The 27,686-nt window shown below is 46.4% G+C and overlaps 1 protein-coding gene across 15 annotated transcripts in view; it reads left to right on the plus strand.

The window, feature by feature from the left end:
* TSPAN4 (tetraspanin 4) overlaps positions 1-27,686 on the plus strand; it is a 435,812-nt gene that overhangs the window by 189,751 nt on the left and 218,375 nt on the right. For 3 of the 15 annotated variants that reach the window (XR_005820749.1, XM_040560426.1, XM_040560419.1), the window contains exon 6: positions 7,122-7,255. The exons of 9 other annotated variants lie outside the window; for them this stretch is intronic. Coding sequence is in view for 5 of the 6 variants with exons in the window: in XM_040560426.1 (XP_040416360.1) it covers positions 7,122-7,255 (134 nt within the window). In the remaining variant the exon portion in view is untranslated. Of the gene's footprint in view, positions 1-7,121; positions 7,256-13,033; positions 13,200-27,686 lie in introns of those variants that run through there. 3 more of the 15 variants (XM_040560420.1, XM_040560424.1, XM_040560428.1) reach the window with 1 other exon arrangement.

The raw sequence follows: 27,686 nt of genomic DNA on the forward strand, positions 1-27,686 counted from the left end.
GAGGTTTTACATCTGTCTGACACTTTGCCTCACGCTGATGAGACTGGCACAGAGACCAGGGGAAACCAGGAATTTGTAGACGTGTGGCTGCATCCAAAGTAGCCAGGTTTGGAAGGAGGGAGCCTGGAGCTGGAGCAAACAAACCCCAGGAGCACGTGTGCTAGTGCTAAAAGCACAAACGACTAAGGAGGCTGTTCTGGGGCAGAAGAAGGTGGAGACGTTAGCAAAAGTAACCTACAGGAGAAGAAGGTGCAGAGCAGGCAGTATTAGAATGAACATCAAGAAATCACCAGCAATAGCATCATGGAGAGGAGCAGAACTGATCGCAAGGATGAGTGGAGGCACGCCCATGTGCACTGCCCTCGTGGTTAGAGGTACAGAGCCAGGGGGATCCTCACGCTGAGGCTGAAGCACACTCGGGAGCTGGGAGGCTGCGTCCCTCCCTCTCACGTGCAGCCGCACACGTACGGAGATTGTGTCCTGGGAAGGACAGCCGAGCTGCCTTTTCCTTACCTCAGCGCTTTTACGTTCAAAGAGCAGCAGCAGCGAGACAATTGGAGAAGTTGAGCGTGAGCAAAGCGGGCTTCCTGGTGGGATAGTGATGCTGGGCAGCTCGGGGAGTGACAAACTTAAACAGGACCGCAGGACAAAAGTGACCGTGAAACGCTGAGCTCTCGCAAGTGTTTTAGGTCACCAAAAGCTAAGATCCAAAGCACAGGCATGTATTTAGAAATACAATTAAAAATGCAGGCCTGCAGCGTGATCATATCAGTAAACTATGCAACGATTAAATTAACCTTCATAGAAAATATGTAAGCGGTTCTGCCATGTGCCCTGTGCAAGGCCGTAGCTGAATTGCGAGTCAGCTTTAGTCTCAGGGCACCAGATTTAAATCCTACAGCCTAGCAGAATTGCTGTTCTTAGCCAAGCATTTCAGAGAAATGCTGCAGTGATGCCAGTGCAATGTTCTCTTCATTGTCCCTTGTATGATCTTGCCTGGTCCTATCTGAAATAGCAAAGTGTGGGTAATATCTATGGAAATTGTTCGGTTTATTGATTTTTACATGCCCTAAAGTGAAAGGGCCATCAGCACAATAACTTGGATTTATGAAACAAAGATTTGAATTCTAATTTGTTCAATATTTTAGAAAAGCTCTATTTTCATTTTCAAGGCCGACTTCTGACTTTGTTTGGAGCACAGCATCCCCCACGGAATTAACTTCTATTTCCTCATTTCTTTGTGATTTTAAGTAGTTTGAGGTGGTTTGATGCTTACGTGTTGATGTTTCAGAGAAAGTTTCCCAGGACCCCAATCCCAAATTGTTGTTTTCCATCAAGTGCCACAAGCTCCTTCATTTGGCATTTATATACCCGTTGGTAGCACGCGAGCTTTAGAGCAGTTCGCCTTTTCACGTCTCCTTTCTTTTCCAGCAAAGTTTTGGCTCCTGCTTAATGTCGTCAGCTATAAGGAGTTAAGAATTTTTTAGATGATGTGCGTGTTACAAATTCTTCTGAATATTTTCATTGCGTTTCAGTTTTTTCCTACATTAGATTACATGGGAATGCTGACAGAGCTTAAAGAGCTTTCATTTTCCTCTAAATGGAGTCATATGGCCAAATAAAGTAGCGTAAACAATTTGAAATGCAGGAAGCAGAGTACGGCTCAGAGATGGAAATTCGGTTCTCTGGTAGAATTTAAATAAACAACTCCACCACCAGCAAAGTCCCGTAATCCAGTTCACACGAGCGCAGCAGATGTTTGGCAGGATACAGCATGGTGGGTTTGCAGTCTCTGCTTATCACAGAACCAGGGCTGTATGCATCACTGCCACATGCTTCTCTTTTCCCTTCATCCTAGGGAAACTAATCTTGTGGAGAAAAGGAAAGTGGGAGGAGGAAATGTATCATTCCAGCACAAGCTGGACACAGTTGCTCTGCTTGATGTTTGTTAGCGGAGGCTGGGCTGGGAGATGCCTGGTGTCTTGCAGCCAGCCCATTGCAGATAGGAATTTCAATGTCTGGTCTGTCTTTTAGTGTAGATGTTTTCTTGTTTTGTTTTGAATGTATATGAATTATAAGACTATCTGCTTCAACAGACTCAGACGCTGAAGTGTCTGGGACTGCAGCGTTTCTCTTTGTGTGGCATATACAAGTGGCTCTCCAGCTGTAACTTCTGTTTTGTCGTGAATGAAGACCAGGAGAAGACGTGTGAGCAACAGAACCTGCTTCCAAAATGGAAAGTGTCCTTAAGATGCCTGTAAGTACCATGAGGTTTGGAAGCATTTCCCTTTTCCATTAAGTGAAGAAAATACTCTTTCCTTAAAGTTTCAACCATGGGAGTAATACATGGAGTGTTGATATTGATAGTTTGTCAGTTGTTATACAATAGTATATCCTTGTTAATCTCCTTGGACTACATGTTCTGTCCTTACTACCCGAGCTGTAAGAGGAGGGAATTCACAGGACACATTTCAGTGGCTTCTGACAGAGAGACGTTTCCCACTTGAGTCTGGATAAACTACAGAGAGTCTGTGGCCTGAGCAAACCCAGGAATGGTGAGATGCTGCGAGTATGGGGCAGACAAGCAGCAGAGCTTCAATTTGTACAGGAAACTCAAATGGGCTCGTTTGTTGTGGCTGTTAAGGGCTGAGTGTCACAGAAGTTGTAGGTAGGTAGGGAAATCAGTGGAACAAAATTCAGTGCAAGATCTTGCGGGAGGGGAAAGCATTTATTCACAAAATCTCTGAATAAGTTGGTTTTGCCTGCTGACACCCATTTTGTCATAGATTTCATTCGTCAACGTAGTCGCAGCCACATGCCCCAGGCACCAGGAGGCGTACGGCCAAGTGCTCTGGCCAGGATCGCGGGTGTGACACAGAGGACAAGACACCAGCTGCCAAGTCCCTTCCTGATGAGACACGCTAGTTTTTGGGTAGATCTTTTATTCCCTTTAGGATCCAGCAGTGGTCGCAGGGAGGTCTGCTGCAGCAGAGCCATGCTTATGCCAGTGTCCATAAACTTTAGGCCAGGTTGCTGCCATTGCCTGCTTTCCTGGTAGGCTGAGGAGGACAGGAGTGGTGGCTGTGACATTGGTGCCATCCCAGTGTCATCTTCCTAAGGAATACAGGCCCTTCTGTTAACCAGCTGTTCTTCTGTTTCTTCTCGTCTTGCATCGACACGTTTCTGTTCAAACTGTGTTTATGCCAATCCTCATATTTCCATAACATCTCTCCGGGTGGAATTTTAAAACACACTTGTTGTTTTCCAAACTCTTTTTGTGTTAAAGTTAGTGGTAAAATCCTTCTAGACCTCGAGAAGAAAGAGTGAGTCATATCAGTGTTCAGCACTTTGGAAGATTAACTCCTGAGAAATTCAGATGTGTACCACATTGCTCAAAAGGTGGGGAAGGGGACACAGAGTTGAGATTTGGAACAAGCAGAATAGTTTTGTGTCTCTACTGTTGTTCTAGAAATGAAGCTTTTTGTATGAGCACAGAGGAACACCTAGGGTTTTGCATGAAAGTAAAAATAGGTTTTTATGGGACTGTTTCCACATGGTACCTGGTTTTAGGTCTTTGTCAAGTGAGAACAACTTTGCTTCCTCATGGTTAGCAGAAAAATTTAGATCTCCAGGAAAGTGAATGTTACCTTAGTGTGGCTGTGATCCTCTTCAGCTTTTGTACCCCATGGCTAACCGCAGGAGACCACCTTATGTACTTTTTGGAAGATCCAGAGAACAGCCGCGGCAGAAGAGGAGTGGTTTGCGGGCAGGACAGCAGTGCTGAGAAGCGCTCCTCATGCAGCTTGAGAAGGTGACAGTGCTTCCAAGAATCAGCTGGGTGAGACTCGCTCGTGCATACAGATAAGAGGCACTGATCTTGGGCATCGGGGACATTTTCTGTACCGCCCTGCTCCTCCTCCCCACTTTGGTGTCTCTTGTGGTGCGTTAGAGTTATTAACACAGAGTTTATCAGCGCTGTGTGGTTAGTAGTCTTCTGTGGAGAGTCCCCGGTGGTTGGGTTGCGTTGGTACTTTGGCTTCTGCACAGCATATGTGAGCTTCACGCGTCGGTGGCTTTTGTCACAAGAGTGCTTGGTTATTGAAGCTGTCAAATGCATCTACCTGGAGCGATTTGGATGCTTGATTAAAACTTGATTTGATTCCTCTATCTGAGCTGAATATTCAGAGAAGAGTCCAGAACACCCCAGCAGACTGGGATAAGGGGAAATGGGAAGGCAGAAGTGGGCAATGGGGGTAGGGGGAGAAAGCAGCTGTTGAAATGTTCTGCAGCCACTTAAAGCTGCATTTAAATTCAGTATCATTCCCAAGCTAAAAACGAGCTTTTGCAAACTTCTCTCTTTATGCTACGTGCTGTGGGCAGCTCTGAAGGCTACTGCCTTTTAAAGAGCTGCCAGTGGGGTGTGACAGAGGGGAGGACAGAGAGTGTGTTGTTTGTGCATGCAAAACCAGAGGTGACAAGGGCTTTGTAGCATAGCTACCTGGGAGAGGGTTAAATCAATACTTGAGCTTTGAGGTGGGGTGCTGCCCTACACCTGTATGATTTGGGGGAACACCTGCACGATTCCCTTTTTTCCACAAGCTGAAGAAGAAGCCAGCGGTTCTGGAAAAAAGGAGTGAGAAGGAAGCTAATAACGTTATGAGTGAAGGGACACGATACTGAAAGATCACACAGCTGTATTTGAAGAAACCACTCCTGTGGTGTAGTGGAGAGCAACGAAGTCTTGTGGCACGGTTAGTAGTGAGCCTGGAGCGTTGCACTGCCAGCTCTGCAGGGATCCAGGGAGCGATCCTGGCTGTGCTTTGTCAGGTCTCTCACCGAGTCAGCCCTGGCTTGGCCTGCCTTCTTTCCACAGGCTGGAAAACCTCGCTCAGCAGTATCGGGGAGCCCTGGTTCTCGTGGGAAGTTAGCACCGAGCTGCATTTACAAAGAGGGTCGGATGCTTGGCGGGGCAGGGCGAGCATGTCATCAGACCGCCCGGCATCTTGTGTCCCGAAGCTGCCAGCGCCAGGGAGCGCCTCGTCGAGCGCTGGTGGCGGGGACGAGCCAAAAGGCTCTTTTCTTCACTCCTGCTGTTCCCCTCCTGCATCCCCCTCCATGGCCATCGTGTGGCAAGGTTGGCAGATGGGCTGCCCCCGAGATGACACGCGCTTACTCGCAGAGAAGAGAAGCTCTTGTTCTGAGACCCCGGTGAAAGCACTGCTGCTGCTGGCAGGCAGGCAGCTCCGTCGCTTGGCAGCAGACCCTGGGGAGAAGATTACCTTGTCCTTGTTCTTAGTCCTGTTTGCCAGGTTCCCTTCTGATTACCAGGCTGGTAATGCTTGGGGGAGATAACCCTGGTTCAGTGAGCAGCAGTTTAGGCTGCCATCGAACAGAAAATACTTGGATGGAATTAAGAGAGCCATGTGCTAAGCTAATTTGGCACCGGGCTTGTGGGTGTGGTTCTTCGGTACAGGATAGCTGTTTGTCTTTCTGCAGAGAGGACCGAAATCTTCCATCAGCACCTCCCTCTGTCCCCTACAGACCTGTCCCCGATGTTCACTGTCCCCCTCCATGCTCTTTATCTCCAGACTAAGCTGCTGTCTCTTCTCTCTCTCCAGCAGGCGTCCCAGCAGAGGTGGCTTTGTCCCCTTTCCCCCAGCGCCCTCCTCACCGTCTCTGCAGGCAGCTCCTGCTGCCCTGGGGCTGGCGGAGCTTCGTGGCCGCTTTGGGGAGCCCTGCCAGGCCAGTCCCTTCCAACCCCGAGCTGCCCTGCAAGAAATGCACACACCGTTGCTTCAACCCTTCGTGAAGGTTGACTGGTTTCTCTGCTGCTTGAAAAGCAGCATCTACTTCTCCTATTTTCTGATTTTTATCTTCTCATTCTTCCCACCTTCCTAGCTGTTGCTTTGGCTGTGTTTGAGTGTGACTCCTAGTCCCAGAGGGGATCAATGGGTGAGATCCAGGTCGTGAATGACTCGTGTGTTCACAGGATCTGGCCTAAATAGCCTTCGGTGCAGATTACTGTCACGTCGCTCAGCGTGCAAGGAAGTGTATTGCTGTGACCTGTGCATGTAGTAAGGTTTCATTACACTGGAGAACCAAGATGCCTGTGGCCTTCACTCAGTAAAGGAGCCTCGCAGGATCTCAGATAAACCTACTTTACCATGCAGTAAAGCCCCATAGGTACTTGCAGGTGTTGCATACCAGCCAATATTGTTGTTTTCCTGGGACAGAGCAGCCCTGATGTCTGTTCTCTAGCAAATACAAAAGGCAATGCACACATGGGTGTATCCTCCTAAAGCATTTGCACTCTGGACAGAGTATCTATGTGTAAAATCATGAGATGCGCTATTTGGTGCAAAGACCATGGAGAATTTACTGTGATCCTAATGTGTTTGAGATTTACTAAGCAGTGAATGCAGAAGAAAATGTGTTATTGTTTATTGGCCGTTCTAAATGAGCTCCTGAAAGCAATTTTCTCCAGGGTTTTGATTTAAGATACCAGTTAGCTGGTTTGACATGAAGAAGTCACTCTTTCCTCAGCCTCTGCTGCAGGTGTAAAGCAGCAAGCAAAGGGATAAAGCCCAGGAGGACTGGGAAGTGGCTGTTGTGGCTGCGTGGCGTGGGACAGGCAGCAGTAGGACCACCAAGGAGAGGGGTTTACAGCATCACAGCTGCTGGATGCATCTTCCCAGTGCTCTAACCTGGGTTGGAAATCTCTCTGTGCACTCCAAAGTCTTGCTGTTGCTGAACTTCAGGAAGGCATCGTGTTCCCAGATGCTTATTAAATGCACATGCCAAGAATATAAAGGGGATGAAATTGCTAATTGAGTGTGGCTGTATCAAAGCAGATCTTGGTTCTGTGCTTCGTAATGCTTTGTCAGCCTAGCAGTGGATTTCTGTTGTTGCTGCCGTGTTTCTCTGAAGCCATTTGGTGCTGAATAATTGTGGTTTCCTGGTGCCTGTCGCAGCAGAATCCTCAGTGCACAAGCTCCAGGTTTTTCACTCAAAAACGTCACGTAGGAGACAGTGACCCATGCGTGGAGCAAGGGTCCTATGCCACCAAAATTGTCCTTGTTATCGTAATTTGATTTGGCCAACGATTTTCTATTTTGCTGCAGGACCAAGTACGGAAAAACAGCTGGATTCCTTCCTACCTGACGTGCTTTCCTACGTGGCGAGACGAGTGCCCGCTGCGGGCGGCACTGGCTGGCACGTGCAGCGCGCTGTTCTGTCCCACTGCAGCAGCTCCGAGGTAGTTTAAGCACTGTCCGCTTGCTTAGGGCCTGCCTCAAACATCCTTGCCCGGTGGGGCTACCGTGGAGAAACTGGGCCTTTGTTAAAAACATTTGCTCTCTCTGAAGTAGCCTGCTGTCAGCTCTCCCATGCAGGCAGCGTTTGCTTGCTGTCACTGTTCAGCTGATGCGGGGTGACATCGTCCCGGCGGTTTGACAGTGACCTTAATGCATTTGTGCAGTTCCAGCTACAGGCTGCCTGGCCGGAGATGGAAATGCATGGGCTTAAGCAGCTTATAATGAAATACAGAGGCTTTCACTTCAGCTGCTTTGAAGCCACCGCAAATCAGTTGTTGGATTTGCTGTTTCTTTGGGGACGTGAAATGAATTTAGTGGCTTCTAGCTGGTTGTAGTGAATCAGGTGTTCGCCTCGTGAAATGTCCCAGTATAATCAAGGTTTCTGGGGATAGGCTTAGCAGGTATGCCAGTGGCTATAGGAAACTGGATGTAGCTTGGTTTACCAACAGAGATTTTGATAAACCAGGATGGAGGCAGTTTAGCAGATGCATCCTTGAGCAGGAGCTTCCTGTTGCGGTTGCTGGTTCTGGAGGAGCTGCCAAGAGATGACAGCGGGCTCTGCGGAGCTGAGATGGGTGCTGGGTCGGTGGTGAGCTGGCAGCTGGTCCCTCGAAGCGCTGCTGGGTAGGGGAGCTGCCTCAGCACAAAGTTACCTCTGCACTGTGAAAAGTCCAAGCCTGAGCTATCAGCTGGCTGCCTTTCCCAGGAGCCGCACATAAGAGCAGGTAGCAAGTTACTTAGGAGAAAGCAAACTAATTTTGATAAACAGAAAACACCCGATTTGTCCTTGCCAAGGGATGGGAACGCTCATCTGGCTGAGCACCTTCCCAGAACAACTGCTGGGAGTGCCAGTGGGGGGAGATGCCTGCAGGGCCCCCCCTTCGTGCCACGGACCCTCAGAAATGTCTGTTGGGAGGATAAGACTTCTTAGAAGACAGCTTCTTAGATGGAAGTAGCTATGCACTAAGAGTTGACACCAGAAAACTCTTGTCCCGGGCAGCAAATGCACGGTGTGTTTCCCTTGCATGGCACATTTGCCTCTTAATGGCAAACGTTGGGAAGAGCACCAGGTTCCTTCCCTTTTGTCTTTTTTTGGCGTAACTTTCCTGGACTCTGTAAACTTAATACGTAGCTCAGCATCTATTTCCAGAAGTCATACGTTTCCCTTGATATACATTGTTTAATCGATGATGATGCAGTGGACGCATAAGCTGTGAGTGAGAAAACGTTCATTGCAATCGCTTTTGAGGGCAAGCACCAGCTTTCAAGGCAATTAAAAGATAAACTCCCAGGTACGTAACCTGCCTCTTGCTTGTTACAGTGACAGGCTGTTTTCTGTAATTCCCTGCTACCATCAAAGCGTTTCCTGCTAGTAATTCTTGCTGGTTCTCGGAAACTTAGCTCCATAAATTCCACTTTCTCCTTCTGTTGATGGGAGTCTAAGCCAAATCAATAGGGATATTCAAGGCTGGCCTATGGGCAAATGAGAGTTGAGTGTTCTGTGGAGGAAGCAGCCCTTGTGGTAAAGGAAAAATACTAAAGACAAGCAGCTGGCTAGCTAGCATGGAGAGTTTCAATGTGACTGCAGCAGTAGAGGGAAGAGCCCAGTCGTATGGGAGATGCCATCAGCATGCGCTGGGCGCAATGTGAACGCAGCGTTAGCAAGTGGAAGGGGGAAGCTGTGGATGAGCTGCCTTCAGTTGGCGCTCCTGGTGGATCCAGGCTCAATGACGCAGCGATGAACAATAAGATGGGCGTTGAGCTTATGAAGAAGAAACACTGCTGAAACCTGGGGCACCGTCTCCTTTTGTACCTTTTTCACTGTTCAGCTGAGGAGTCTTTCCTTAACTGTGCATCAGTGCCTTTAGCTGGCAGGTGTCAGTAACCACAAAGACCTTTTTTTTAAAGCTCACCATGGAAAGCATACAGAGGATCTGGACACAAACTCTTTTTTATGGTCTTCACTACAGGCCAAGAATGAGAGAAGGGGAAACATAGCTGATATCTGAAAGATACACCAGTTTGTATTGTTCTTTTGCGCTGTTTCCCCAGAAGATCTCAGTGCTTTGTGAGCGTTTGTGATTTTCAGCCCCCAGCCGGTCGCATCTGATGGCCTCTCCTTGAGTTTTCCATCTCTCAGCAAATGGAAGAGCCAAGTTTGTGGTGAAGCACTGAAGCATTCTCCCTCTCCCATTTCTTACGGTCAGCGTGTCTGGTGTTTTACAGATGCTTCCTGAGTGGGAATGGCTGAAAAGTCCTGTGATATTTGTGTGCTCTTATCCTCTACAGCTTTGATCTATGGTGGCGTTATTCTCTGCTATTTACAGGTCATACTTCTGCAGAGCTATCAGTGCACAATACTTCTAACTCTGTCAGTTTGTGCTTTATATACATCTCAGGTCAACTAAAGTACATCCATTTGTAGTGACTGATAGTCCTTTGGGCCTGGCCCCTCATCCTACATTCTGGGTGTTCAGCTTTTCCACCATATATCTTTGGTTTTTTAAACACAAGTGTGTAAATAGTCTGTGCCTGTGTGGCCATACTTAAACTCTCTGTCCCTGCTGTGACAAGCCACTTATAATTTGTAACCGTGTTTCTGTGAATTTTTGTAAAAAGTCTCTTGTATACTTTTTTCTCCCTGCTGTTCACATCTGCTAAGTCTCTCTTCTTGTCTGCTAAAGCACTCGCTCTCTATAAAAACACAATCCTCATTTAATGCTTGGAATGCCACCTGAGGCTTGGTAGGTCCGTCTCTCAGGCACTGTGTTGCCTTTTCACGTTCTTTTTCCAAGCCCTGGGATTCTGGAAGTGCTTCGTCTCCTGCCCTGCTCTGTTTCGCAGCCGTGCAAGTGCCGAGTGGAGCCAACTGATGGCTTTGCTTGACCTTCACACACAGAATGCAATAGGTTGGTGTTAGATGTTGGTCTCCACTGGGTTTGTGGCGCTGAACTTCTTTCAAGACCTCAGTATTACTTTCCATGTTACTGTTTTCAATATTTTCTTTGTGCTTTCATTTTTAACCCAAGGCTTGGTAAATACTTGTAATACCCAGAGCAGTCGTTACCTTGTTATTCATTATTTTATAGTCTTTATTTTCCAGGTGCTATTTATCATTCTGCAAAGCTCAGGATCAGGAAATCCCTAACTATTACTTCTCATTTGGAGCCCCGCGTGAGACAACAGGGCTTATTTTTCAGAAGATGTAAAAATGTCCTGCAGATACAGCATTGAATCTTACTGTCAGGTTTTATTATTTTTTCCCCCTTTTTGTTATCACTGCAGAACAAAAGGAGCTCGAGGAGTGCACTGTATTTTGGTATAGCTTGTGGTTTATTTCTGTGTTTGGTTCCTAGATTCTAATCTGTTGTTTCTGTGCAAGTTCCTTGAAATCTGATGAAAGAACTCAGCTGGGACTGCCACAGTGAATTTACAGGACTTGGGGAGGAAAATATTCTTCCCTGCAAATTGAGGCTATTTGATTTGCAATTCCTTGAAAAGCTTCGACAAGAGAATGCTGTAGTACTGCTTTTCAACCAGCTTTTAGATGGAAAGGCTTTGAGCAAACTTTTTCTGAAAGGTTTGGTCTGAACTCTTCATTTGAAATGACTTTTCAGTGCTCCAGTTCTCCGTGCAGTCTTTTCTCGGGGCTCTCCCTGTGTTGCTGCAGAGATGTAAAGCTTGGAAAGCTCCAGGTGCCACCACGCTGAGAGGAAGACTTGTCAATGCAGCAGCTTTGTCCCAGCGTGGAAAGCAGTCTTTTGCAGGCTTTTGTAGAGGATGTTGTTATCCTGCTTCACCAACGGCGTATTTACTGAGCAGGAATGTAGTTTGTAAGTGCCAAAGTGAAGGCATGCTGCTTCTTACATGGAAGTGCCAGCTCTTCCTCTCCTGCCACCCCCTGTGTCCTCACATGTTTCTTGTCAACCAACAAACGTCTTTCTGGTGCTGTGCTAATGGCTGGTGATGATTTGTCCCATCGGACCGGGATGGGAAGGTCAAGTCGATTTCTCCTCTGGAGGGAAGGCACCCTGCAGGTTTCCAGACCGAGCAGAACTACATCCATATCCCATCCAAAAAGCACTTACATGTAAGTACGGTAAGGGTTTACAGAATTAAAATCTGCCACTTACACAGCTGTCAGAGTGTTGCACAGTCAGAAAGGTAGTCTTGTATCCATTCCATGCGAGGAACCACAAACACGCTAGGGTGAAACAGCTTTACATGGATTGCCCAAGGTTTTTTTTTTTTTGTTTTTGTTGTGTTTTGTTTCTGTTCTTGTATTTTTGTAACAGCACTCCCTGACCAAATGATCAGCTGCAAGAGCAGAAATCACGCTCTGCAAGGTTACAGTCAGTTCCCAGTCCTGGAGCAGTGGCAAGCTGATGCAATCCGTCATCAGGAGAGCAACTTGGTGTCAGGACAGATGACGTTAGCAGGGTTTTTGTGGTGTGTCAGCGTTGCTAAACACAGGACCCGCTTTCACTGTTGGAATCCTCTTTTCTGGGCTAACCTAAGCTGACTTCTGTGTGCATTAAAACCCCAACCAGCTTTAGCAGAGCTGCAGGAGTGACAAGTTATGGAAATTAAATTTGTCAGTCCAGAGACAGCTATAAAAAAAAAAAAAAAATGATGGCATGTTAACAGTGCTGTTCCACTAAGGGCTGTGTCCGTAATGGATAGCCCTGCACTGCTTTATTCCATCGCCCACCTCCAAGGTTATGATAAGCCTTGGTTAGTCGCGTAGTTTGTGCAGTGTGAAAGAGCTGATCTACCAAATAGATACTTGGGTTAATCAGTTGTGATTTAACGGCTTTGCTCTTCTGATTGTTAAGGTCTTTTTATAGGTTCATCAAAAATTTCTTAAGTGTAGTAAATGATGTCCCATTAAACTTGACGTCAGGGCTCTGACACCCAGAGAGATGCCTCTGACCAAGCAGTGGGTGGCAGAGAGGTGTTCTCAGGGATTGCTGCCGGGCGGGAACGTGCTGGGGCTCAGTCTCCATTTGCCTGAAAAGAACAAAGGACATGAGATGAAGTTAATGGGCAAAGAGTGATTAAAATTTAACGTAGCCTGGAGGAAGCGTATCCTTAGCGAGGCATCGCCCTGCAGTCCTGAGTGTTTCAGTGAAGGGCCACCAAGAGGGCTCTGTACCTCAGGGTAGGGTTGCTTGTTTGTCCTAAACCAGACCGATGCCTGTCTGCGCTGTTCAGTTCAGGAGTGAGCTGAACATGAAGACCATTTCTTAATGAAGCAGGACGTTTTTTAGCTAGGGGTGCTGTATTACGTGCCCTTCCTGCGCACGCTGTGAGTGGGAGGAACGTGTGTTCTCTGCTCCCAGCAGCACTTGTTAACAAACATGTTTGAAATGCTTTTATCCCTTATAGTGCTTCGGGGAAAATCCGTTGCTTTGTCAGGCATATGTCTTCAACAGCTATTCCTGTTAGCGAGCTGTGCTATGCAAACGTATAATCATCTCTTTCGAACAGTCAGGGATCGCTCTACAATATGTATTCCTGATTTGTATTATTAATTGCCATTCTCCTCTAATACTACGGCTTAGCTGTTAACGGGGAGTTGAAACTTAACTTGAAAATATCTTCAGATGCAGCGTTCTCATGTAACTGAAAAGTAATCGTAAGAGAAGCTAAAATATCAAGGAGCTGTAACCTGGCTTACTTTCTCCACCACTTCCTAAGGACTTTTTCAAATTCCTGGTGGGCAGTTAGGGGGGATGCTGGAAAGAAAGGGCTCATTCCATCGTGCTCTGTTCCCTTGTCCCTTGGCAGGACGATGGCTGGGTTCCTACAGCTCTGGTACGCGGTGGGAAGACAAGCAAAACTTCACAGCAGCAACCTGCAAAGCAGCTGGGCAGAATAATCATGGTGAGGATTTCTAGAAGTTAGGAGATAGGGAAACATTTTCAGGTATGCTTTCCAACTGAACGGCAATCTACCAGTGGTGTCTGCAAGGAGAACAGCAGCACTTGAGTTGCTGTTGTGTTTGGTTAAAACAAACACGGATGTTAAAGCCGGGAGAGGGAAAGTTACTGGGGTAAGTGTAAAACCAGGATATCTTACAATGATAAACCTTCGCTTAGTTTTCTGAAAGGTTCGCTAGTTAACAGGGTGATGAAATTCTTAGTAATGCTGACGGGTGCCAGCAGAGGGCATTTGGAAACCTGGCTTTTCTGCTCATTTATTCTGCTCGTTTCTCTTCCCACCAACTGGAGCCCCTGTGCAGCTCCTGCGCAAGGCCAATGTCCTGCCCGGCTGGTGGCTTCTGTGTTGGCACAGGCCTATGGGGAAGGCAATAGTCTTTGAACAGTCAAAACTTAGGGTGTTTTTGTATTGTTGTTTGAATTAATGTACATAATATCAACAAAATACATATTTCTGAGTACTTTCCAGGTTAGCAGCAGTATTAGCCAGAGAGCTCTGACTTCTATCAGAAGGGAGCATTTCGGTGTGAGGTAGGTAAAAAGCCAGGAGGCAGGAAGTGAAGAAACAGTTTATTCTGTTTTTACAGTGTTTGTTATGTCTAAATTAGCAATCTAAAGTGGAAACAACCTGTTTGTTTGATATGAAGTATCATATTTAGTCTTAATTACGCCTCTTCCCCCTACTACCTCCATACCAGACACATACAAGGCACTTTGCAGTGCCCCTTTTAGGTCAATACTCTGTCATGGTTAACAAGAAATGGCTTGTATAGGCATAGTAGAAAAAAAAAAACAAACACCCAAATAATAACTCCTCATACTCATGGTTGGAAGGACCTTCTGGTTTGCCACAGTGCCGTATGAGGAGTTTGAGACTAAATCCAGCTGTGGTTCTGTTGATTGGGGCTTTTGTGGCTTGCAGTGGGGTACATACGTGGTGCAGGACAGGGCAGGTCTCTCCCCAGCAATCCTTTGGGAGAGATCTGTTGTTCAGAGCTCCCGTGCAGGTCGCAGGGGAAACACGCAAAGGCGTTAAAGCATAAGAGCATTTAATGATGATGCTCTTCTGTTCCTTGGGCTTTGGATCAAGTGAGTCCAATCCATCAGCATCACATCCTTCTTGAAGAGGATTTCAACAGGCTATTGAAAAGACAGTCTCGACTTCTCTAGTAAATGAGGACAGCCGGAACCTTGAGGCTGGCCTGGCCCTTTCTGTTCTAGGATTAGAGATTGGGGTCTAAAGAGGAGGATCCAGCTTAGGTATAAAATCTAAACAAACACAGGGAAGTTCCACTACGTTTTGCATAAAGCCTTTAGTAAAACTGTCAAAGCAGCAGTAAGATTCAGATCTCTGAACTGTGCGTGCTCTGTTTTGCTCCGCAGTCAGAAGTTTGCCTTCGTTAGTGAAAGCCTGAGTATGCTGCTAAAACGTGTGGTGTTTGTGAAATCATCTGGCTTGCATTTCGTACCTGTACAGCAAGATGCATGGCTCCGGCACTGCGAGGCTATTCAGGCTTTGAGGTTTTGTATCTCCCTGGAAAAATGTTGATGAGAATTAGGGAAATACATATATATGTATATATACACATACATATATACACACGCTATGTAAAGATGCATCAAGTGGGTCTAGTTGTGGTTCTTATGTTTGCTACCACGCATGTTAAAATATTACAGGTGTGAATTTTAATATATATGGTGACTTCTTTATTGCGTATGCTAATCAACTACATTTGGAGAATAGCTCCTCTAAATCTCATTTGTGATAAGATTTATGCTGTCAAATATGACTTATTAAGTATGTCTTGATAAAATAGATGGAACAAAATCTTTCTGGGAGCAAAAAATACATTGATTTATAATACAGGTGTCAGTAGCAAAGGCGGAGGGAAAAAAAAAGAGGAGCTGAAGGGTACATTTATTGATATATATTTCATATATACTTTACTTGCTATAACATCTGCTAACGGAATCCACCTGACATGTCCTTATATTTTGTATCCCTGTGGCAGAGCTTTCCTTAGGCCTTTTGAAAATGCTAACTTGTTAGCGAATGTTAGTTTGTGCTGTAGCCCTGACCTGCATTGCATTGTGCTTCCACATGCACACGTTGTAACAGAATTCATTGGCTTCAACTGAAATAACTTGCGGAGCCCCTAAACTTGATTATTAACATTTGGGTGGTTGGTTTCAAAGGTGTTTGCTTCCACCATTTCAGCCTAGATATCTGTCAGCTATAAAAAGCGAGCTCTTCCTTTGTGGAAACTTGTCACAGGGCTGAAAAACAGCTTGTTCCCTTCTCGTGCACGCTTGAATAAGTTAAGAGGGAGGCTGTTGGGAAAGGGAAGGAGGAACAGGGCTTGGGTGAGCTCTCTGCTGTGTAAGGAGCACAGGAGAGGAAAGAATTTACTCAGATCTTCGACAAATGGGTCCAATGCTGTAGTTTTGCATCAGTGTTATGGGAATGCAGTGGCTACCACCGTGGAGAAACTGTGTGTTTAGGAAACGCAGAAATCCAATTAAATTCTTGGCTCTACTGTATGGCTAGCAGCTCCTTTTGGAATTTAAAATGGGATTTTTTATTTTTTTAGGCAAAGCTGAAATATTTCCTGTGTAATGACAGCGTGCCTCCCTTCTCACTATCATCATCAGTACTGAATTTCCCAATTTCTGTTCCCTGACTTACACTATCTGTTAGTGAACTATTTTAGGACAATGCCAAGATTACTAGGGACATGGCAGACCTCCATTTCCATTTGCAGACCTGTCTCAGAGGAATCAAGTCAATACATCAGTTGTAATACACATTGTTCTGGTTGAAGTGAGTTTTCATCCAGCCAGTGTAATGATTGAGCACAGAGCAAATAACATGGGAGTGACCAGCCACGTGTAATAGCTCTTGAAGTAAAAGCAGAAAGCACTTCAGTGAAGACTAGTCGGTGATATAATGTTATAATTAGCAGGAAAGTTGACCTCTTGCTCAGGAAGGTGCTTCCGTGGTACTCATCAATGTCATTAAAAGCATCCTAGGATGCTTTATGCATTGCTGGGCCCACGTCACCTCCCCTGTGATCGTGCTCAGGTTGGAGTTGGGTCCCCCCTCATTGCTGTGATGCTGTCACTACTGCAGTCACAGTGCACATCCAGCCCTGGCAGAGTTGCCCTGATCCCTAGGAACCTCCGGGAGCTGTGAGCAGTGGATAGACACGTGGTGAGAGGTGGTCTGAGGAAGGTCTGGAGAGCAAAACAGGAGCACGGGGATTGCTGGCCTACCCAGCGCCAGAGGTGTGGGGCAGGGCTGGAATGGAAACACGGCTTCTGGCTTCGTTCTGCTAACCCCTTCAGTTTTGGGGTCAGAGCCTTAGTCCTTCCTGGGGTTTATCTGCAAGATGGACTGATTGCCATCTTCCTTTCCTAGCAAAAGGCCAGATCTAATCATCTAGTTCAGCACATCAGGAGGCACCTGGAGTTTGTCCAAGTGTGCAGGCTCAGTGCAGAAGGGCAGCTGTCAGGAAAGTAGCTGCCAATGCCTGCTATTTAGCTATTTGCATCTACAGGGAGATGGCTTTAAATTACGCTTCAAATGATAAGGTTTTGCAAAAATATTTGCCTCTGTGCTCTTCAGACTCATTGGCAGACCTCCTACTGACTTCAGTGGGTGCTGGATCATCCCCCACAGGGATAAGGAAAAGCACATTTGAATTTTGGAATAAACACTAGCTGAGCTGATAAATCCCAGTGGAAGCTGAAGCTTTCGCATTGCCATGGCGGCGTGGGTCCCCACCCCGGGGAGCTGTGCTGTCTCCTTGCCTCCCCTCATCCACTTTAGGGGAGCAGAGATTTCTGTGCAGAGCTGCACTGTCCCTCTGTTCTGGGCAGCCTTCGTTCAGACCGTGTCTCTTCCAAAAACGCTGTGAAAAACATAAAACAGAGCCACGAGGAACAGCCTGGTACAGAATAAACGAGAGCATTCAGCAGCAATGGGAGGCTCTGACAAAACGTGCAGCCGGCAGCAGTGTCCTGCTACCCCTTTGTTTGAAAGGAAAAATAAATCTAAAAACCTGGCTTCTCGAATGCAGCTGCCTTGGGTACGTGGCTTGGCAGGTGGCAAATAAGAGTGTGAAGTGACTCCTGGCCATTCCTGGCTGCTCGCCTCTAGAGAGAAGGGAGCCAACTGTGCCCAGAGATGGAGGGGCAAGAGGGAGGCTGACCCCGTGCCCTGGACGTTCCTCTGCGGGTGCTGAGCCCCGGCTGGCAGCTGATTGTCCGGCGAGGCTGGTGACAGCGTGAAAGAAGAGTGCCTCGCCTGTGCCGCTGTGGTTACACGGCACACACCGAGCCTCGGCACGCCAGGCTTGCCGGAAGGAGAAGAGCACGGCCCCTGCTCAAGGAAAAGGGGCGATGTAAGCAGCTCCCAGGGCGCAGCTCAGGAACGCTGCTGCGGATATTTTCCAGGGCAGCAGCAGGAGAAAGGCAGCATATACACGGGGGGAAGTACTTCAGTGATGTTCGCCTGAGTTGCAGCCTCTCCAGTTTTTAGACGGTCATCTTGGTTTTCGGTTGGTGTAAACCCATGCAGTGCTTTTGGTTTCCTTGTATTTAAGTTGTTTGGCAGTGGCTGGGAGTCTTGCTTTCTACATCTGAATCGTGACTGAGGAGCATGAGCCTCCGAGGGCTTCGTTTCATCAGCGTATGGTGTTAAAAGCAGATCTAGTGGTAGTGAACAGTGCTTCAATGCACCTATCTAGGTAGAGGTTTGCTCCCCATTTCTAAAGAAGAAAGGCTGGCAGGTCCCAGCTCAGCCCCGACACAGTCCAAGCCAAGAATAAACAGTTCTAAAAGAAACTTAAAAAAAAAAAAGTGAGAGAAGCCATTTCACAGAGGTGTCAGTGGAGTTCTTCAGACTGTGATTTCCTGTGGAAGTGCACGCACTGACGCATGCTTATTGATATGATATGTAAGTTCATCACAGACATATGTACTGGGAATATTTGCAGAAGCATCTTGAAACCTAAAGGCACAGGGAATCATCCAGTCAGAGCGAAGAAACTGCTAACTAATGCAGATAATAGAGGCAGATAAGAATAGCAAATTGCAAAGCGAACACTTGAAACAACAGTTTTGTGCTGAAATGTGTTTGTCTAGACTTGTGAAGAGAGGGGTGATTTTCACGTGGATAGCAGGGAAGCCGGCACCCAGCTTCCACTGAAACCAATCTTCCCTATTTAATGCGTTCCCCGACCCTTTTTCATAAAGAACCCTACACTGATAAAACCCAGGCCTCTCAGAGGTGATGTGCGAATGGTAACGTGAGACTTCTAGTCATCGTTACATTTGAAGTAACTGGCTACATTAAAAGTCTGCCTTGTGAACACAAGGTCATAGTTTATTTGTTGTCTAATGAATTTTGTTTCTTCTCCTTCGATGCCAGAAGCTGTTGCTATGATCACTACAAAATGCAGATTTACTCGCTGTCAAGTCACTCTCTGGGTGTTTTCTATCCTGTAATCTGTGCTTCTTCATCCCTTCCCTTTGCCTAGAAGGAGGATAACTGCAGGAGTGGAAGCCTCCATTGTTTTCTTTCCGAAAGGAGGTGTGGGCTGAGAGTGAAACATGGATTTCCAAGAGCCGGTGCTGGCACTGGCTTCCCTTGCTGCCTCACCGGGGGCGAATGGAGTCAGGAGATGACTGACATCCTCCTCCATCCCAGCCCCCCGGGAGGAGGGATGTCCTGAGCATGGCTGTGGGATGCAGATGTAGTTAAACAGGTCCTTTTCCCCCAGGACCTTTAGTTCCCCTTGCAGCTGTGGTCTTGGAGCCCGCCGCGTTGTCTCGGTGGTGTGCTTCTGTGACAGCTCAGACTGTTATGACAGCGCTGCCTGTTCCAGAGTTTCCCCCTTGAAGGATTCCTATTTAAAATCCCAGCCATCAAGCAGTCTAGTTAGCTAGCTGTCAGAGCTCGTCATGCCATGTAATTAGTTTTTGGACAGCATTCAGATACCTCTTGAAAGAGTGCGTAAGGGTACGTGTGGCACAGCATCTTTTCTGCCCTGCTACTGCCGAATCGATGCACAGATCTTACTGGTTCAAACGCAGCTGCAACCATCATCATTGTAGGTTCAGTGGAGAGTTTGAGATTAGGACCTTCTGTAACCTGGTCCTACAATAAATTACTGGCTCACATTGCTGCTATTACAGGGATTTATTCACAACTGGCTGGGGAACGACCAAGGAGATTGATTCCTTGAGTTTCATCAACCTAGTTTGAGGAGCTTGCTTATTATATCCTAATAACTGTGTCCTGGAAGCACGGAGATGACACAGGCAGCCCTCAAGTTAAGGGCTCTGTCTTGGGTGGGAGGGATAAGGCTGATCACAAGTTAGAGACATCCATGCTGCTCGCTGATCTCGTTGTGTGAGCGTAGTCATCCAGGGAAACAAACTCCTCATGCTGTGGTGTTTGTGCACTGCACTGCCCAGCCTGTGCCGGCCTCTGGCTGAGTGGATAAACCCCAGAGGTTCGCTGATCTTGTGAAAAGTATAAAAGGTCTGTGTGCACTTCCCCCCCCCCCCCCCCCCCCCCCGGGAAAAATGCCAACAAGCTGCTTCTAATTTTGAGGGATTGCCATCCTGGGTGCAGTCTATTGGATTTTGGGGTTGTTTTGTTTTGAAAGCTGTGTTATGGGAGTTACTGTCAACATGGAAAGTGTTTTTTTGTTTAGAGTGTAATAAAAAATCATCTTTGAGGTCCCCTATATAATCAAACATTACTGCAGCAGAGTGTTTTGCTTTTAAACTGCACGCAGCACCTGTGCCGTCCTGGTTCATCCCAGGACTTTCAGTAATATCCTAGTGAAGGCAGAATTCAGTGTGGCTCTCGCTGGAGTCTCTCTGCTGTCAGAGCTCAGAACAGTCAAAAATAAGCTTAAAAATCATGGCAAAGCTGCGGAAGGTGATTCATTTGAGCTGCTCTTAAACCAGGAGGAAATAGTCCTAAAACCCTACGTGCACTTTTATGGTACTTGGAGAAGTGTGGAAAAGCAGGGGTCCAGGACTGAAACATTTGCGCTGGAGGAGCGCAGACACACGCCAGTACCAGGGTCTGTGCGGGGATGGATGGAGATGAAAACGCACCACGATTAAACTAGCAAGGCCTTGTAGCTTCTGAACCCAGCCTTTTCTGTTTGCCATGCACGTCTCTCACTAAATACTGGCTCCTGTGTCAGTCCACAGTTGTCTGCCTGCCTCCGCAGCCCCTTCCAGGATTCAGGAGTCTGAGGTGAGTCTGAGGTGAGATGACTGCTTTTATGCTCTGCTCATCGCTTCTGATGACGAGAGCTTGTCTTCAAATTTTGTCATCTTCATCTAAAGGAAGTGGCCTCCTTTCTCTTGATTGCTCTCCAGCACCTCCTGATCGATCATGTTTCAGGCATGCCCCCTTGGTGACTCTTGGAGTTTCCTTTTTTCAGCTTTAATTTGTTTTTAGGGAGCACCTACAACTGCAGTTCATTTTCCTAGGTGATAAGTGAAAAGAGAGATGGAGGAAAGCTGTGCCCTGAAAAGTGCAGAATGTGGATATAGAAGGCAGAGCAAAAAGAACAGGCTTTTTTTCCCCTCTACACTAAGAAGCAGGGCCACAGAGAGATTTACAGTGACACCGTGTAATTACAGGTGGAGTCTGGCAGTGTGCCTGCTTGATTTCTGCAGTCACTGCTGCTTGTACGAGGCTGCAGCTCTACCAGTGCCATCCTGTTCTTGTTCCCACTCCCTTCCCAGAAGCCTGCCCTGTCATTTGCACTTCTCAGGAGCTTGGGACCTTATGGCAGTACGTATTATTTTATCTGGCTGCTTAGTAAAGAGCCTTAACTTTTTGCTAACTCGGATGTAAAATAGCACATGGGCTCTGCGCACTGCTCTCACAGGTAGGGCCAGGCACTCTTGACATAATCTCTTTGACAAGGTGGCTAAATCCCACCTGGTGCTTGGCAGGAGCAGAGGAGAACCTGTGAGTTGGTGTTTCCCTGCTGGGGAAAGCAGCCATAAGGGAACATCACCAGGTTGAGCTCAAACCAGTTATCTTATTATTGAGAACCGCTGGGCCTCCAGGAGGAAAAGAGGCTGCTTTTGAAGTCAGGTCTGGCTGTTTATGAGCTTCAGTGAGCAGTGGAGACCAGAGTGTCCTGAGGGCTGGGGAAAGGGGAACCTCTTGTGTAATTCCTCTGATCTGCAGGTTTTGTTATGTGGATGTTGTGATTTGTAGCTTAGGGTTAAAAAGACCAAAGACCTTTTAAGTATGGATTTCATTCTGCTGATTGTGCTGTCGTCCACAGATGTGGAGCCAGGCAGTGTGCAGCAGACCCTTCATCAAGTAATTAACTCAAGTTGTCAAGCTGCAATCAGTGAGCTGCTCTCCTACTAAAATAATAATGATAAATTCCTCTCATCTGAAGCTGTCAGCTTCCAGCTGCACCAGACACGAGTTTGCAGGATCTGTAACTTACTCCATGCGGGAAAATCCCATTTGTGCCTCTGTCTCGCTGAAGCCAGCTCTGGCTTGGTTCCCTTTCTCCTCGAGTCTGCTATCAGAGGTAGCAGCATGGGACAGGCGAGGACTAATAGCTGTTGTCGCAGTGGTTCCTTATAGAAAAGGTGATGGTTTGGGTTGGGTTTTCTGTCTAAAAGGGCTACGTTTGTGTTGCAACTCTTCCCGTGGTAGTTTTGTGAAACAAGAAAGGTGCTGTCTGATCCCTGGAGCTGGCACGCTTCTCCCCTCTCGGACCTGGAGGTTCAATGCCCTGTTACATCTGTCCTGTCATACCCATAGCATCTTACACAGCTCGGGAAGGAAACCCTGCCCCGCAGCAGTGGATTCAACCCTTCTGCCTTGCCTAAGAAAATGGAACTTGCATAAGAAAATGTAACTAACAGCAATATCAGGATCAGGCTCCCTGTGCCGTGTGCTGCTTGAGGCAGGCGGAGGTGCAGCTGTCTCCTGGGTGGTTTTGCTTGCTGCCATGGCCAAAACATTCAGCATCTTGCTTCTTGGGATGGGGGCAACGGGAGAGGTGCCGTCTGGGCTTTGGACTATCTGTGTAGTGTTTGGTAGTAGTCTGAGAAATGATAATTAGCTTTTACTATAATGAATCTCTTTCCACAGGGTAAATGTAACAAATAGAGATTAAAATACAGTTTATCCTTCAGTATAGGTTTGGGTGACACTTGTAAAAGGCTATAAAACAGCTTAATTACAGTTTAATAGGCTCATAATTATGCACTATTTTAGACCATCATCATTCATAATACCAGAACTATTGAGAAACTTAATATGGTATTCAGATACCTGGAAATAAATGTAAAATAAGAGAGTTTCGAAGGAGGTCCTTTTTCCCTATCAAGTGAGAAATGCCGTCTGAAGGCAGAGGGCAGAATGCAGGCACTGAGAAGTGTGGGTCTTCTTTTCTGTGTTCCCTGCCTTTTCTGAAAGTCATCAGGGAACAAATACCGTTTTCGTGGGAACGCTCCTAATTGCTTTTCAGCTGGCTTCTCAGCGATCTGATGCAGAAATCATTTTGTAAAATAGAGATCTGCCTTCATAAAAATCCCCATAAGCGTAATGCAGTAAACAAATGGCTTAGAGGTCAGACCGCAGCAGAGGTCGACCTTGCATTTTAGCAGTTTAACGTATGCTAGGGCTTAGGTTTAGCAGGATTAAATTTTGCAGAGGTCCTGTGCCAAGCTTTCCCTAGAGGGTCGGAATAGCTGAAAGCCTACTGCAAACCAGTAGGAAACGCTGAGCACAAAAACTTGGGTGCAATTTAGGCATGAATTTGGTTTTGAGTAAATCCAGAATCTTAGCCAGTGTGCGGAACGGGCGATGACTTTAAAGTCTAAACAGATACCTTGCAGGTGCCTTTTCAGTGAGAGCCCCTAAATTCAACCATTTAATATCCTTCACTCCATATCATTAAAGCTGTAAGAGATGTCCTTAGTTCTGTCCAAACAAAGCACCATGATTAAAGTTAAGTACCACCGAGTGCCTTAATCAATAGGGATGAGTTTAGCATTATTTTAGACAACTCGAATTTGCTGGATTAGGGCCTCTGTATTACCTTCAGTAACTGAATTTAGGTAGGTTTTGCAAAAAAGGTATCACACCTCTGCTGCCTGAAACTAAAGGTGATGTGAACACACAAATACAGATATATGCATTCCAGTGCAGATGATACTTTCTCTTCCAAAAGAGCATTTTTAGTCAATGTATTACCACCATTATGCTCACTAATCTATCATTTAGGAGTAAATCCTCAGCTTTTGTTTTAAATTGTTCACCTGTACGTGTTATCTGTTTGGAAAATATATTTGAAGGTATGTCTGAAGTTATGTCTGACGTCAGGAGTGCTGTGAAAGCTGAGAATGGCAAAGGAGAAAACCAAAGCTTGTGCTCCTGCCCGTAATTCTTTCTTTTTTTTTTTTTTTTTTAACAGCAGAAGCTCTTCTCTTTTTGCTTGAATGGGTACAGAGATGTCACCGATAAGAGATCCACTGCTGTTTACTGTTAGTAGGTAGGATGATAAAAGCCCTGTGATTCTTTACAACATCGAGGAAAAGGGATAATAGCTGATAACATAATACATAAATATGGCCGGTTGCATTTTCTTTGCACAGGTCCGTTCCATTTTAACATTAACATTTAATCATCACCTAGCGTTCTTGTTTATTCTTTTCTTTCAAATACTCTTTTAATTTGCTGGAGGCTCTTTAATATTTCAGTTTTAATTTTAAACTCTCTCCAGCACAGCTTGCACTGTAAGAAATGCCTCCTGAGTTGGTGTGACAGAACTTCTGTGTCATAAAAAATAACGTCCTTTTGCTTATTCCAAGAAATTAGTGTTTTTCTTCAAGATGAAAAGGAAATCTGTTGCTTCCTCAGGGATTTTATTTTTGGTCCTTTTTGGAAACAGAAGTTTATTTATCATTAAGGTAGGATTTTGGAAGGAGCCTAAGGGAGCTAGGAGCAAACTGAGGTCTTCTGGCTGTGAAGAGAAAGATGCCAGCAAGACCCAGCAATGCCAGCAGCAGAGATGACTTCCCCAGCCTGCCTTTGAGTCTCAGCGTGCTCGCTCGCATCTGTTGACTGAGCTGCTGGTAGGAGAGCTCCCTACCCTATTTCAGACCATCTGAACCAACTTTGCTTGGTGTGGCTGAAGGCATCTCCCAGCCAGCTGCACCATTAGGTTTGAGAACATCAGCCTCAGAGCTGTGTGCTCACGGTGTGATGGCTGCTGTGACAGCAGCTGTATGCAGAGTCCTGCTCCACCTGCAGCCTTTGAAACACTGCATTCCTCACGCTTGTGTGCAGTCCCGCTCATAAAAATATTTAAGTGTGTGCTTGCTACTTTTGTTGCATTGAGATATTTATGTACTTAAGTTGGTGGTCGAGTACCTCGCAGAAATGGGCTCTCCGTGACCTGATTCTCAAAAGTGCTGAGCACTTGGAGCTCTGGGAGGTCAATGAATGTTGCTAGGCCTTTCTTGCTCTGGAAAGGCAGCTGAAATTTACAGCAACTTATCTTAATGCTCGTGGAGCCCTAGCCCTGTTTTTAAGGGTGCAAGACAAGAACAGAATCCATTTTTAGTTTTCAGGGAAAAATCCATGAAGATGTTGAAAAGCAGACACTCGGTAGGGAGCATTAATGAATCTTTCAGTTTTTCTAAGTCATTGTTTTGTTTTGTTTGCTTCTGCTTTAAAATACCTACTTTCACAAGCTATATGAGCTGTGTGTAGTTTAAAGATTTCTGTGTCTGATTGATTGCTTTATACTTGACAGAAAGATCCTGAGTACCATACGTGTGTTTGAAGTGGCATTTCTTTGAACGTCAGCTGATTTCTCAGGTTAGAGAATGTAACCTGATTTTAGGAAAAGTAGCACATAAATTGCATTTGTGCTGCTAAAACCTGCTGACACCGCAAAGATAGGTCCTGACAAAGGTTTTCTTTGGGCCACAACTCATCTTGAACAGGGTGTCAGGCATGTTCTTTATTTCTGTTCCTTCATCCTTTATTACTGAAGACACTGGCAGAGGAAGACTTCTGCAGAACTTCTGCTTCTCAAGAGTTCGGCGACCGGCACTGCTTGTCTTTCATCTGAAGCAATGATGCTCTTTGTCCAGGACTTGGGAGTAAGCAGAGTTTGCTGGGGTTACAGGGAATCTCCTTACTTAAAACTACTACTGTTGGGGGAAAGAAAATCATTAGCAAAGAATAGGATGACAGAAGTGCAGAAAGCACAACTGGCAAAGAGGCTCTGTGGTACACAGGGTTTTGGGACCCAATCCCAAGTCAGATTTTAAAGAGAGTTTTTTTTGTTTGGTTTGACTTGATACCAGCTTTTCTGCATGCCTGTCCACTGCCCTTGCTGTATGAACGTGTAGCTGCTCACGTGCGGGCCAAGAAATGCTCTCAATGTGCGTAGTGCATGCAGCAGTACCAGTGCGTCTGAATGCAGAGCAGAGGTGATGAAAAACGTTATGCAGATGAGAGCATGTAAAAAGCAGTCAGGGTTCTGCAAAAGTAACTTTTGCACAGGTTTAAATAAAGAGCATTGTAAATCATACCCAAAATATTTTCTCTCAGTGTCTGATTATGTTATTTCCATAGCAACTAATTATGCCATAAACCAAAGATCATGACTTCAGGTGGCATGTGAGCAGAAGGAGATGAGCTATTAAGTACTGAAGAGAAGATCCTTTTTTTTTTCCATGCAAATTTCCTTATTTATAAAGAAAAGGAAAAAAAAAAAGAGAAAATGAAAAAGAACCCTGAAGTCTGCTCTGTAAGTGAAATTGCTTCTGACTAGAATATTTTTCAAAGTTTTGTTGGAGGCATCAATGAATCTTTAAAGGAGTTGCAGGTACAGCTGTGAATGTCAAAAGATCTTTAGCTTGTTTTAGCTAAGGAAATCTCTAGAACATCTGGCTTTCTCCTTCACACAGCCACGGGATGGCTGAGGTGGGAAGGGAGCTCTGGGCCCACCTGGTCCTCCCCTGCTCCAGCAGGGCCACCCAGAGCAGGCTGCCCAGGCCCATGTTCAGGTGGCTTTTGGAGCTCTCCAAGGAGCCCCCCCAGCCTCTGGGCAGCCTGTGCCAGGCTCCAGCACCTGCACAGCACAGTCGTGCTGCCTGGGGTTTCAAGGGAACCTCTTGTGTCCCACTTTGGGCCCGCTGCCTCTGGTCCTGGTACTGGGCACCACTGACAGGAGCCCGGTTCCATCCCCTCAGGTACTGACAGGCACCGATGAGACCCCCCTGAGCCGCCTCTTCCCCAGGCTGAGCAGGCCCCGCTCTCCCAGCCTCTCCTCAAGGATTTTTAGGGTAGAGCAGGATTTAGGGAGGAAGCCCCTTAGCTGCTGCTGCTGTGCGCTGGGTGGGCTGTCAGAAGGGGGGCTGACGTGCAGCGACACTCTCGCCACATTTCTCCATTTTGCGGCCTGCAGACGGAGTCTTGTTCCAGAGAGGCAACCGCATGGCGCTGGCTCGGAGGGTGCCCCTAGGACCCCTGGTCACCTCCGGCCAGGGCTGGGCAGAGCCTGCTGAGCACAGGCTGCAGAGCCACGGCAGTGGGGGTCACCTAGCTCAAAAATTGTGTTCTCATTTGCCTTTCGCCTTGTGCTTTTGGTCTTTGAGATTTGTGCAGAATGAATATAGGAAAACAATTCAAAGACCCCGTCACGAGGGGTTTTTCTGCTAGCCGAAACAGCCAGCCTGGCCCTGACCTTGGATTCACCCTCAAGTCAGAAGAGGCAGTGTTTCTGTTAAGCTTTGGAAGAGGTATGGCTTTTTACAAAGTCTTTATTGCTGAATCAAACGTGACCAAACCATGGCTGCAGAGGTGTTAAGAGTGCACTGGGGAGAGACCCAGAGAAGGAAAAAACATAAAATGAGAAGGGTTTGCTCACTAGATGTGTTGCTGAAGAAGGGGTGGGCAGTGGTTTCTATTAATGTTTTTACATGGTGATCTCTGTATGTACAAGAAAGTACGAAGTTAGCTATTTTGTTCAATGAAACTGCTAGGAAGGAGTATAACCTCTCATAAACATGCCTTTGCACCTCTGTGGCAGAATGGGAGGAACTGCCAGATACCTACCCTGTATCTATGTAGGATGTTTTAGTAATCATTTCTAGCAGGATTTATTTTATTTATTTATTTGTATTTATTTCATGGATCACTTCGTAGAGTTTTTGAGATGCTCATGGACAGGCTTCTGAGGCTAATGCAAAGTGGGCTGTTTCATCGGGAGGATGGAGCAGGTGCAAAGAGTTTTGAAGGCAGTGACGAGAAGCATTGGTAGAGGGAAAGCCAGTGCAACCATTAAAGGACTAATGAAGACTAAATTAATGAGGAGGTGACTTAGTGGCTGCATATCGTGTGACC

Source organism: Cygnus olor, chromosome 5, assembly GCF_009769625.2.
Source record: "Cygnus olor isolate bCygOlo1 chromosome 5, bCygOlo1.pri.v2, whole genome shotgun sequence".
Classification (NCBI taxonomy): domain Eukaryota; kingdom Metazoa; phylum Chordata; class Aves; order Anseriformes; family Anatidae; genus Cygnus; species Cygnus olor.